The sequence below is a fragment of the Labeo rohita genome, unplaced genomic scaffold (assembly GCF_022985175.1).
Source record: "Labeo rohita strain BAU-BD-2019 unplaced genomic scaffold, IGBB_LRoh.1.0 scaffold_106, whole genome shotgun sequence".
Taxonomy (NCBI): Eukaryota; Metazoa; Chordata; class Actinopteri; order Cypriniformes; family Cyprinidae; genus Labeo; species Labeo rohita.
The window spans coordinates 295,752-308,559 of record NW_026127186.1 but is presented as its reverse complement, the minus strand read 5'-3'; the positions used below and the strand labels follow the sequence as shown (position 1 = coordinate 308,559).

The 12,808-nt window shown below is 44.2% G+C and overlaps 1 protein-coding gene and 1 pseudogene across 1 annotated transcript in view; one reads left to right on the top strand and one right to left on the bottom strand.

Moving 5' to 3' along the window:
- LOC127157379 (myosin heavy chain, fast skeletal muscle) overlaps positions 1–765 on the bottom strand; it is a 13,229-nt gene extending 12,464 nt beyond the window's left edge. The window contains exon 1 of the mRNA XM_051100616.1: positions 719–765. Coding sequence (XP_050956573.1) covers positions 719–765 — 47 coding nt within the window. The remainder of the gene's footprint in view (positions 1–718) is intronic.
- A 2,575-nt stretch (positions 766–3,340) lies between these two features.
- On the top strand, positions 3,341–6,634 carry LOC127157378 (myosin heavy chain, fast skeletal muscle-like; annotated as a pseudogene).
- The last annotated feature ends 6,174 nt before the right edge of the window (positions 6,635–12,808 follow it).

Below are 12,808 nucleotides of genomic sequence, written 5' to 3'. Positions count from 1 at the left end.
TATTTTTGCTTGATTGCTTGATAATCATAGAAATGATTATAGCATTTTATATCCTTATAATCAGAAATACATTTCAGATGATTACATGTATTCAATTGCAGTGATATTAGTCATATATTCATGTGTATTTTTGATTTAACAGTAATATTAATACGATTGTTTTATGCGAGGCACAGGAGTGTTATGTAAGACATTCTGTCTTAAAGTGGCCATTGTGAGATTGTAATAATCTTGACCTCCTGTGCCCTTCTCATATTAACATGAAAAGCAGACATGACATACGTCTAGTCTAGAGTAGAGACTCATAGAACATGATGTACTGTGTGTTTCTTGAAGGGTGTGATGTTTGATGTCACTTCCCCATTTTATCATATAAATATAAGTGTCTTTCCTTTAATAAACGCCTTTGAGTGAATTGCACCTTTTCTGTGTGTGGTTGTCTCAATGGTCCAGGATCCTGACTCTGCGCTCCATCGCTCAACTAAAATCGAATCTCGGCAGTCAGTGAAGTTAGATATTAAATTCTAACATTCTTAAAACAGAAATTTGGTCATTTGGAAATGTGACATTAATCATCATGGTTGATGGCACATTACTTTCTCCACAGTGAAATCAGTAATGGAAAAGTCCAAAATGACGGACATATTAGCCAAATTAACAACTATAAATGTGTGTAAATCTATATTTACTCTGCAGCTGTTAGATTGGAGACACGTACAGTACATCTGTATAGAGCGTGAATAGCTGGAGAGCACAGGACGGCATACATCGACAACGCTCTGTTCACGAGAGGAGCAAAGACAATAAAAACGCAGAGAAAATGAAAACGCTTTCAAATAAGGTTTCAGTCATTAACATTAGTTAATACATCAGCTAACAGTTTTTAAAGAGTTTATCCATCTTAAAATAGAATATAGACCTGAATATAGAATATAGTCTGTTCCTGCTACCCATCACAAATGCCTATATCACAAAAACCCTGTCCCTTGAAGAAGCACAAATAATCCTGAAATTATTAAAGATGCAATCATTGCAACATGTACTGTATCAGCAACACTCAATCTTCATGTTTAAACAACAATACATCTGTCTAAAGATTTAACTCATGCTTGTGAAGTAAATCACTTACGCAATGAAACATCCAAAGGCCAAACAATGTTTGCAAGATCAATTACACATGCTAATAATTATAAATTTTTAAAGAATGTTACCTGGCCAGTTCAGCTGTCTTCCACTGAATGTCAACAACAGGAAAGCCAAACAACAGCTTCTTACAATAGTCTTCTAAATGTGCGTGTACGAGACAGGGTTGATTAAAGCGAGTGACCATCTGATATTAAAGCTTTCAACGTGACACCACAATAACTCTTGTGACCTGTGCTGACAAATGGCAAAGCCCTGATGGTATTGCTGACCGACCAGCTATATTTGTGTAAAGTCCTAATATGTCCACCCATAGGGGAAAGATGCCTTAGAATTTTACTGACCATATGCTCCCTTCTTATGAGGCGTCAACGCCTTAGAATTTATTCCACAGACTCCTGCCAGCTTTTCATAGGTTCTAGGAAAGCTGTCCTAAGGCCATTGTCCTTGCAAGGCAAAGCAAAAGGACAAGGGCACGATCCAAGGTCAAGTACACGGCACACTCAACGTCAAGCCATCATCAAGACCGCTGTAGAAATCAGGGGAGAGTTCATGCTTTAATGCATTCATTACCTCTCAGAAACATCACTCGAGACATAATTGCATCTGAATCATGATTGAATTTGAATGCCTTGCGGCATTGATATAGATGCTAGACCTAACCCTAACCCTATAAATACAATATAGCTAGACCGGAGGATCACTTGTATCGTTGTTACATATCGCCATGTCGTCCAGCCCTAAAACAGACTCTTTGGTAAAGCCCTAAGACATTGCAGACCTAAAAGTATGACTTACCAATAACAAACAATAAATGAGCAATGGATGAGAAATGCATGGTTAAAACAAAGCTACACATGTCTAAAAACTGCTACATGTCTTATTTAGTATTAGTGAATTCCATTATTCATCTGATTAGGATGCCAATAAGAGACCACTACATGAAAAAAATTTGCATAAAGAATATCAAAAGCTTTGTTGGATGGTTTGCTTGTAACTGTTTTAGTCTGTTATTGATTTGGAAATACCACCAAACACGCCTTGTTCCCTTTCATAGGTTTGGCTATACGTGTCACCATATGCACAAGTTCACAGAATGACAACTGCTGTGCCCAAATCTGCTGCTTTGTCACACAAAAAGCTTCCAAGGCCTCTGGCAACAGAATCCCAGTGACATTTGAGAGCTCCTCCACGGCTAAACTGGGCTCTACTGTAGTGCCAAGACACTTGAAGAAGCTTATGCTCAACATAAGACCCAAACAATGTCTGAACTCCAGTAACTGATACTGTCACATAACAACCCTTTCTCAAGGTTAAGGCGCTTGATCATAAGTAATGTCCATAAATAAATCAAGTACAAATTTTAATCACAGTATCGGTGGCTTATTTTCAAATTTTCTTTTTATTTATAAAGGTTCACGCATTCTGCTCAGTGAACATTATTCTGTCTATATAAGATGCTGTTTCAGACTCCTCTAAGAATGCCATAGACCAGGGGTGTCAAACAGTGCCACAGCCCTGCAGAGTTTGTGTGTGTGTGTGTGTGTGTACTTGTTTTTGCTACATTGTGGGGACCACATGTCCCCACAAGGATAGTAAAACCTGAAATTTTTGACATTGTGGGGACCGGCCTGTGGTCCCCAAAATGTAAAAAAATATAAAAAATATTAAATGATGTTTATCTGAAAATGTAACGATGCAAACATGTTTCCTGTAAGGGGTTAGGGTTATGGTTGGGTTAGGGGATAGACAATACCATTTGGTCAGTATAAAAACTATAGAAGTCCCCACATTTCACGAAAACAAACATGTGTGTCTGTGTGTGTGTGTGTGTGTGTGTGTGTGTGTGTGTTCACTTCTCACTGCTGTGTTTGCGTGCTCTTGGATGGGTGAAATGCAGAGCACAAATTCCAAGTATGGGTCACCATACTTTGCCACACATCATGTCCTTTCCTTGCTTTCAACCCTAATTAAACACACCTGATCCATCTAATCAGGTCCTTCAGGCTCATTTGAAAACTACATGGTTTGTGTGTTGGAGCAGAGTTGGAACTACTGCAGCCCTCCAGGAACAGGCGTTTGACACCCCTGCCACAGACTGTAAAACTAGATGCCACATGAATCTAACACTGTCAAGTTTGGTAATTGTCTTAGCCATCCTGAAAACGTTTTAGACACTCACAGTGAAAGAAGCTGAATGAATCCTCCCAAGCTTGACAAAATTGAGGACATGGCCATGTTACACAGCATGGATGATCTACACAAGTCTAAGTAAATCACGTTTTATCCTTATCTGTTCTATCCTGATTATATCCTGAATAGACTACGGACTAAAATTAAAAGTTAAAGGAGTGAATTTACAATCACATAAGAAAACTGCTTATTCAAGGGTTTTTGCAGAAAGCAGCACTCTGATACATGTAAACGTGAAGGCTGTGTAACTGAATGGAACAAAGCAGGTTAAAACAACTGCTTTTCTGCTGGAGAGTGTGGCTTATGTGGACATGTCAGTGCATAAATGTTATTCTTATAGACACGTGCTGGAAAAAACAAGATAACTAAAGGGACGGAAAGCTGCTTATTAACAGTGCTGCATGTCAAGTCAAGTCAAGTCACCTTTATTTATATACTGCCTTTAACAATACAGAATTGTGACAAGGCGGCTGTACAGTATTAAATAGGAAACAGTACATCAACAATGCCAAAGGCAACAGTAAACACTCACTTTTTAGGTAAAGGTAGTTAATCAAAAACAATAAAATAAAATGCAATATTGTGTTAAGAGAAAGTGTCCCCAACTAAGCAAGCCAGAGGCGACAGCGGCAAGGAACCAAAACTCCATCGGTGATAAAATGGAGAAAGAAACCTTGGGAGAAACCAGGCTCAGTCGGGGGGCCAGTTCTCCTCTGGCCATGTACACAAGGTTAAGACCACACCACCAAAATGAACGTATGTGTGCAAGTAACTGTACTGTCTGATGATTACAATTTTTAAAGAAACACACTAACATTAAAACTGATTTATCAAACAAGCCATTTCTAATAATCTGAAATACATTATTTTCCTGCTTTAACACATCCACTCAGTGGAGAATCTGGTGCAGGAAAAACTGTCAACACCAAACGTGTGATTCAGTACTTTGCGACAATCGCTGTCTGGAGCGAAGAAGACAGAACCTGTCTCTGGCAAAGCCCAGGTGACAACACTAAACAATCAAGTATTATCCAAAGTACAGTGACAGAATTGAATACATGAAGAAATTACTTAAATGCTCACCAGGGGTCGCTAGAGGATCAAATCATTGCTGCCAACCCACTGCTGGAGGCCTATGGAAATGCCAAGACTGTAAGGAATGACAACTCCTCTCATTTTGTAAGTAGCTGAGGTCAGATGAAGTGCATTATACAAGTTCACTTAACATTACAAATCTGGGAAATTCTAAACTGTTCTAAACATTTCCATGTCTGTAGGGTAAATTCATCAGGATTCACTTTGTGACCACTGGAAAACTGGCCTCAGCTGATATTGAAACTTGTGAGTAAACAGTGTTTTAAACCAGATATTTTAACAAGTGGATAATTAACTTGAACTCAAATGTCTTTTGTTACCATTTGTTTAAAGATCTGCTGGAAAAGTCCAGAGTAACATTCCAGCTGTCTGCTGAGAGCAGTTACCACATCTTCTACCAGCTCATGACTGGACACAAGCCAGAGCTGCTCGGTGAGAAATCTACAGGATTGTGTGTTTCAGTTATTTCCTTGTTTGAGAGCACTGTTAACATGCTGCACATCAATCCTTTACAGAGGCCCTGCTCATCACCACCAACCCTTATGACTATCCAATGATCAGCCAGGGTGAAATCACTGTCAAGAGCATCAATGATGTGGAGGAGTTCATTGCCACAGATGTATGTGGACAACTGTGTGTTTATTATTAGCACTAATGGTATTTTCAGATTACAAGCAATGTTTCTGACATAAAATTAAGAGGAAGAACAATTGCATGAACTGGTGTAAATACTGCATGGCATGCAATATGAACTGCATGATGTGAATTATTTGGTTGGTGTAAAAACAGACTGCCATTGACATTCTGGGCTTCAATGCTGATGAGAAAATCAGCATCTACAAGCTGACGGGTGCTGTGATGCATCTTGGGAACATGAAGTTCAAACAGAAGCAGAGAGAGGAGCAGGCCGAACCAGATGGCACTGAGGGTAGGGTGTATTATTATCACAAATTAGCATGCGAACATTGACTTCACTAATGAAAATAATGCCTAAAACTGTTCTTCCTCAGTGGCCGATAAAATCGCCTACCTCTTGGGCCTCAACTCTGCTGACATGCTGAAAGCTCTGTGCTACCCCAGAGTGAAGGTCGGGAACGAGATGGTGACCAAAGGCCAGACAGTACCACAGGTGATCACTTACCTACTCAATAGATCAATAAACCCAGAAATTTACTTGGAAAAAAATACAGTCTAATATCAATTACATTGACCTTTGAATTTCTCAGGTGAACAATGCAGTCTCGGCTCTCTGCAAGTCTGTCTATGAGAAAATGTTCTTGTGGATGGTCGTCCGTATCAATGAGATGTTGGACACCAAGCAGCCCAGACAGTTCTTCATTGGTGTGCTGGACATCGCTGGATTTGAGATCTTTGATGTGAGCATCAGTCATTCATGTCTCTGTAAGAATCCAGATATAAAAGATGACAGTCAGCAGAAAGAACTTGCCTCTGTTCATTTATCAGTTCAACAGCTTGGAGCAGCTTTGCATCAACTTCACAAATGTGACCCTGGATCACAAAACCAGTTATAATTTTGCCAATTTCAATTTTTCGAATTTAACATTTATACATCATACAGTATGAAAGCTGAACGAATAAGCTTTCCACTGATGTATGGCTTGTAAGGATAAGACAATATTTGGCTGGGATAAAACTATTTAAATATCTGGAATGTGAGGGTGCAAACAAAACAAAATATTAAGAAAATCACCTTTAAAGTTGTGCAAATTAAGTTCTTAGCAGTGCATATTACTAATCAAAAATTGCGTCTTCATATATTTATGGTAGGAAATTAACACAATATCTTCATGGAACATGCTGTTTGTTGTGGCTTCCTCATGAGGAGAGAGTTTGTGAAGATGATGGAGAGGAGATGAGTGAAATTTGCATTATTTGATATACAAGAAAATAAAGTTGAAGATTTTGGCCAAACAAAAACCAGAAACTCTTTCACAGAGAGTCATATTTTGCCATTCAATACAACATCTGTTCATTAATGAATGTCAAACACTGGCCATGGATGAAGCTCTACTTCAAGATCAAGCCTCTTCTGAAGAGTGCAGAGACTGAGAAAGAAATGGCAGCCATGAAGGAGAATTTTGAGAAAACGAAGGAGGATCTAGCAAAGGCACTAGCCAAAAAGAAGGAGCTTGAGGAGAAAATGGTGTCACTTCTTCAAGAGAAAAATGACCTTCAACTTTAAGTAGCTGCTGTGAGTACTTTAGTTCTTTTTCAGTAAAAATAGCCTCTACAGCTCAACATAAGTCATTAACTTCATCTATCTCAGTGAACAGGAATCCGAAAATCTCTCTGATGCTGAGGAGAGATGTGATGGTCTTATTAAAAGTAAGATCCAGCTCAAGGCCAAACTCCAACGAGAGACTGGAGGATGAGGAGGAAATCAGTGCTGATCTGACGGCCTTGTGTTATTCTGTGCATATTCTAGAGTAATATGACTCGTGCTGGGTTTTCATTTGTGTCCAATAAAAGGAAATAGAGTTTCTATGCTGTCCTGCTTTTTTACTGTCAACCATACTTTTAAGCATTTAGATGTATCCATTCAGCTAAAAGTACAATTCAAAGAGGCCTGTCAATTTATCATAAAAATCAACAATATTTGCAGTATACAATGGCAGTTTCTAGAATAAGGTACATTAGTACACAAGCTAAAGTGGAAAAAAAAAAAAAATATATATATATATATATATATATATATATATATATATATATATATATATATGTGTGTGTGTGTGTGTGTGTGTGAAAAAGTTAGGACATTCTATTGAATTCCTCGGTTCCCCTTCAGGAACTCGAGCCGCGTCCGAAAACGCTATGGGAACGCCTTCAGCGTGACCGTGCTCTGAATCACATGTGTAATCAGTCCAATGAGTGAGACGTCATAGGCGGGTGACGTCACCAACCAGGAAGCTATAAATACACGTGCATCGGAAACCGGCGTCAGCTTCTGTCTTTCAGCAGCGCTCTGTGTCTGTCTTGTTTTGGTTGCTAGTTTGCACCACTTTTATTTTCTGAGCACAATGTCTGAAAAGTCCAAGCATGTAGACAAACCATGTTTTAGAGCGGGGATACACACCCTCTATGTGTGGTTTGTCTGGGAGCGGGGCACTGCGATCGTCTCCCGATGTGCACTCTCCGCTCCCGGAAGGCTCTCTTAGAGGAGGGAGCCTTCACCAGCATTCCCCGCGGGTCCGGTCCTGCCCGCCGGAGCCTTCCTTTCTTTCCCGATCTCCACACCGAGGTGTCGAGATCGTGGAATTCCCCGTTTTCAGCCCGCTTGTTCGTCCCTGCTTCTTACAATTATGGCAGCATTGCGGGGTTGGACGAGCGCGGCTATAGAGCGATGCCACGGGTGGAACAGACACTCGCCAGCTATCTGTCCCCCGGCTCGGCATCGTCTCTTAAGGCTCCGGCATTGCCGACCAAACCGCTGCGAGTCACCTCAGCGTTGGTTGGCAAGGGGTATACGGCGGCAAGTCAGGCTGGTGCGTGTCTGCACACGATGTCCGTGTTGCAGGCATACCAGGCTGACCTGCTGAAAGAGCTGGATGAGGGAGAAGAGATTAAGGACGCTGACATCGAGGAGATTAGGAGAACCGCTGATCTTGCTCTCCGCGCCACTAAGGAGGCCGCTCGTGCTATTGGGCAGTCTATGGCAGCCCTAGTGGCCGCGGAGAGACATCTTTGGTTGACCCTGTCCGATATGAAAGAAAAGGACAGGGTCTTCCTTTTGGACACCCCGCTTTCACCTTCTGGCCTGTTCGGCGACTCCGTCAACTCGGTCGTCGACAGGTACCAGGAGGCTCGTAAATAAGCGGCGGCGTTCCAGCGGTTCCTCCCTCTCAAGCTCACGAGGCTGCTGGGCAGGAGCAGCCTTGGCCGTCTACCAGCTCTTCGTACAGAGATGCACAGAAGCAGAGCATGGCCACTCGCACTCCTCCCCATCGAGAGCGGGTGGTCGTACGCTCTAAGTCGGGAACTTCTAAGGCGAGGTCCGACCTGAGGGTCGTGCTGCAGTCTAAGAAGTCCTCGACAAAGCGGTCCTGACAGTTCAGCAGCCCCAGGGGGGGAAAGGCGGGGTGCACTGCATTTTTTTTTTTCGGTGTCCGCCACCCCCCTGTGCCCTCAGGAGACCAGCAAGCATATACCTCGGTTTCTTTCGCCCGGAAACGTAGCGGGGCCGGGGAGCTCGCCACCCCCGAGGGGGTCTCAGGGGCCGCCAGTTCAGGGGCTTCCTGCCGGGGAACCGTTACAGGACATCGTTCTAGCGGCTCAACAAACACAAGAGACCAGTCTCGAGAGGCTGGTTCCCTTAGTAGATCATTTGGCAGCGTGGAAACTACTGCCCAATGTGTCTGCTTGGGTCCTGCACACTGTAGAAAGAGGGTATCGGATACAGTTCGGCGCTCCTCTGCCGCCATTCATCGGGGTCTCCCCCGCCTTGGTGGGCCCCGAGCAGGGTCTGGTAATGGAACAAGAAGTAGCTTCTCTTCTGAGGAAGGAGGCCATCGAGGTGGTCTCTCCTCACGACAGGGAGTCCGGGTTCTACAGCCGGTATTTCATTGCTCCGATAGAGTCGATCCTCGCTGCAGTCAGGAGAGTCAAAGAAGGCCGGTCACTCACTGTCAAGCAGTTTCAACAACTGCTGGGTCTGACGGCAGCTGCGTCCAACGTGATACCTTTTGGCCTGCTGTACATGAGACCCCTACAGTGGTGGCTCAAAACCAGGGGGTTCTCCCCGAGGGGAAACCCGTTTCGCATGGTCAAGGTCAAGTGGCGATGCCTACGTGCCTTGGACATGTGGAGGAATCCCTGGTTCCTCTCTCAGGACCCGGTGCTGAGAGCTCCTTGTCGCCGCGTAACGCTAGCAACAGATGCTTCCCTCACCGGTTGGGGTGCGGTCATGAGTGGCCACACTGCCCGCGGTCTGTGGAGAGGTCACCAACTCACATGGCACATAAATTGCCTGGAGATGCTGGCCGTGTTTCAAGTGCTGAAGCACTTTCTCCCGGACCTGAGAGACCGTCATGTGTTGGTTCGCACCGACAACACGGCGGTGGTCTCTTACATCAACCACCAGGGAGGTCTGCGTTCGCGCCCCTTGTACAAGCTGCCGCACCAGATCCTTGTGTGCTCCCCAATGTGACATCCTGTCGAGACAGGAGCCGAGGCCCGGGGAATGGATGCTTTACCCCGAGGTGGTGAAGCAGATATGGAGAGTTTTTGGTCCAGCCCAAGTGGATCTTTTTGCCACGAGGGAGAACACGCAATGTCCCCTCTGGTACTCTCTAGTTCATCCAGCTCCCCTGGGGCTGGATGCCATGGTACAGATGTGGCCGAGGCTTTGTCTGTATGCATTTCCCCCGATTGCTCTGCTCCCGGGAGTTCTAGAGAGAGTGCGCCGGGACGGGGTGTCCCTCCTTCTAGTAGCCCCGTACTGACCGGGCCGAGTTTGGTTCTCGGACCTGATTTCTCTCCTCGACGGCTCTCCATGGGAGATTCCCGTCAGGAGGGATCTCCTCTCACAGGCAGGGGGCACTGTGTTCCACCCTCGCCCGGAGCTGTGGAAGCTTTGGGTGTGGCCCCTGAGGGGGCACAACTCTTAGCTTCCGGTCTCTCAACCGAGGTTGTTGAGACCATCCTCCAATCTAGAGCTCGCTCTACGAGGAAACTATAAGCCTTGAAGTGGAAGCTTTTCACTTCTTGGTGCGGACGCCACCAGCATGACCCAGTTAACTGCCCAGTTGGTACAGTGCTGGAGTTCCTGCAGGACAGGCTTTCCGCAGGGTTATCCCACTCCACCCTGAAGGTCTACGTGGCGGCCATTGCAGCCTACCACGCCCCTCTCGGTGGTCTCTCTGTGGGTAAAGACCCCCTTGTCTCACGTTTCCTCCACGGTGCACTGAGGCTTAGGCCTCCTGTACATTCTTGTGTTCCCTCATGGGACTTGTCGCTGGTGCTAGAGGCTCTCTGTAGGCCTCCTTTCAAGCCAATTGAAGAAATTTCTGATCGTCACCTTACGATTAAGACAGTTTGCTTATCACAATTACTTCTCTAAAGAGAGTTGGGGATCTTCAGGCCCTTTCAGTGGCCCCTTCTTTTCTGGACTTTGCGGCAGGTCTGGCAAAAGCTTTTTTGCACCTTCGTCCGGGGTATATCCCGAAAGTCCCCTCCTCAGCACCACGGCCAGTCGTACTACAGGCATTTTGTCCTCCTCCCTTCTGGGAGCCCGACCAGCAGAAGCTAAACTGTGTGTTTCCAGTTCAAGCGCTAGACACATACGTCCGCAGAGCTGCCATGTGGAGAAAATCTGATCAACTTTTCATTTGCTATGGTCCGGCTAAGCAAGGCTTTCCGGCCACCAAACAAACTTTGAGCTGTTGGATTGTGGATGCTATCACTTGCGCATATGAGTCCTCTGGTCTCCCTCCTCCTTTAGGGGTCAAGGCTCACTCAACCCAGAGTGTTTCTGCCTCCAAGGCCTTTCTTGAAGGTGTTTCTAAGCAAGACATCTGTAATGCTGCGGGATGGTCCACGCCCTTACTTTTGTCAGGTTTTATGACCTGGACTTGCAAGCCGCTCCTGGCTCTTCTGTCCTTCGTCCTAGCTCTCTCTAGGCAGGGACTTGGATTCTGGTGGCATGGGCATCTCGTTCCCATAGCGTTTTTGGTCGCGGCCCGAGTTCCTGAAGGGGAACATCTCAGGTTATGTATGTAACCCTGGTTCCCCGAGGGAACGAAACGCCGCGTCTCGAGGCCTTCATCCTGCATCCCTGCGAGCGCTGCTTCTCTCCTGAAGCTGACGCCGGTTTCTGACGCACGTGTATTTATAGCTTCCTGGTTGGTGACGTCACCCCGCCTATGACGTCTCGCTTTTTCATTGGACTGATTACCCATGTGATTCAGAGCGTGGTCACGCTGAAGGCGTTCTCATAGCGTTTTCGGACGCGGCGTCTCGTTCCCTCGGGGAACCAGGGTTACATACATAACCTGAGATGTTTTCTGTATTCAGGACATGATAAAAAAAAATTATCAATAAAACCTCTGACGAAAAACAGCACATGACATATCACACGTGTCATAACTTATTTGACCATAATTAAAAAAATCTGGAAAAGCCTTGGACACAAACCAAGGACACTCTCTATGATTCAACTGCCTGTAGATCAAGTAATCATTTTCTGTATGAATTTATCGGTCTCTTACATTGTTCTGGAGGAATTTTGGCCCACTCTTCTTTACAACGTTGCTCCAGTTTATTGAGGTTTGTAACCTTTTGTTTATGCACAGCTCTCACCACAGCATTTCAGTTAGGATGAGGTTTCTTGATTCTTTTCAGCTGTTCTGTTGTAGATTTGCTGGTGTGCTTAGAATCATTGACCTGTTGCATGACCCAATTTTGGCCCAGCTTTAGCTGTCTGACAGACGTCCTCACATTTGACTCTAGAATGCTTTATACAGAGTTATACAGAGGAGTTCATGGTTGACTCAATGACTGTGAGGCACCCAGATCCTGTGGCTACAAAACAAGCCCATAATCATCAGCCCTCCACCAGCATGTGTGACTTTTGGTATGAGGTATGAGGATTGGTGTCTGTCTTGAATGTCTTCCACTGACGATCAGTGAATCAAAGGCATTTGATCAGCAGTGCCTGACTGCTACTTAGCCTCTTAATTCCTATGTTAACATTAAGGCTTTTCCGTTTTGGATTTATTTTTGTTAAATAAATAATGACACGTGTGATATGTCATGTGTTGTTGTTCATTTGAGGTTTTATTTTCCAAATTTTAAGACCTGCCAAGACCAGTTTTTTGTTATTGCCTTGATATTGAAAAACGTAAAGATTCACTGAGAGAATGGTACCGCATTAACAAATAAAATCATTTACTGCCACTTTCCACTCACCTTGAAGCAGTATTTCTATTCATCTCGGATCTCTGCACCATTCTCTAAAATCCCTCCAGACTGTTGTCTGCTCTGCAAATTTCTTAGGCTACCAGTGTATTTTGTTTTAGTTGCCTGTATTCTGACTTGACTATTTTACTTGTATGAAGATGGTATTTTACTCTCAAAATACTTAACCGCAAACTGGATCAACAATGCAAAACTGACTGGACATTTAAGGCAAGTAAATGATTTGGTGGTTTGATGCTACATATATTTAAGTTCATACACTGAGTTCATACACATGCTCGTGCTCAGAACCAATTGGCCCAATGATGGATAAGTACTACATCACATGCTGAAGTTCACTGTCTGTAAATTTATCAAGAAAAAATTCTCAGGCTTGTAACTCTGTTAATAGCAGGTAACAATATATAACAATAGTACACTCCTAAACTAATAAATCTCAACATCT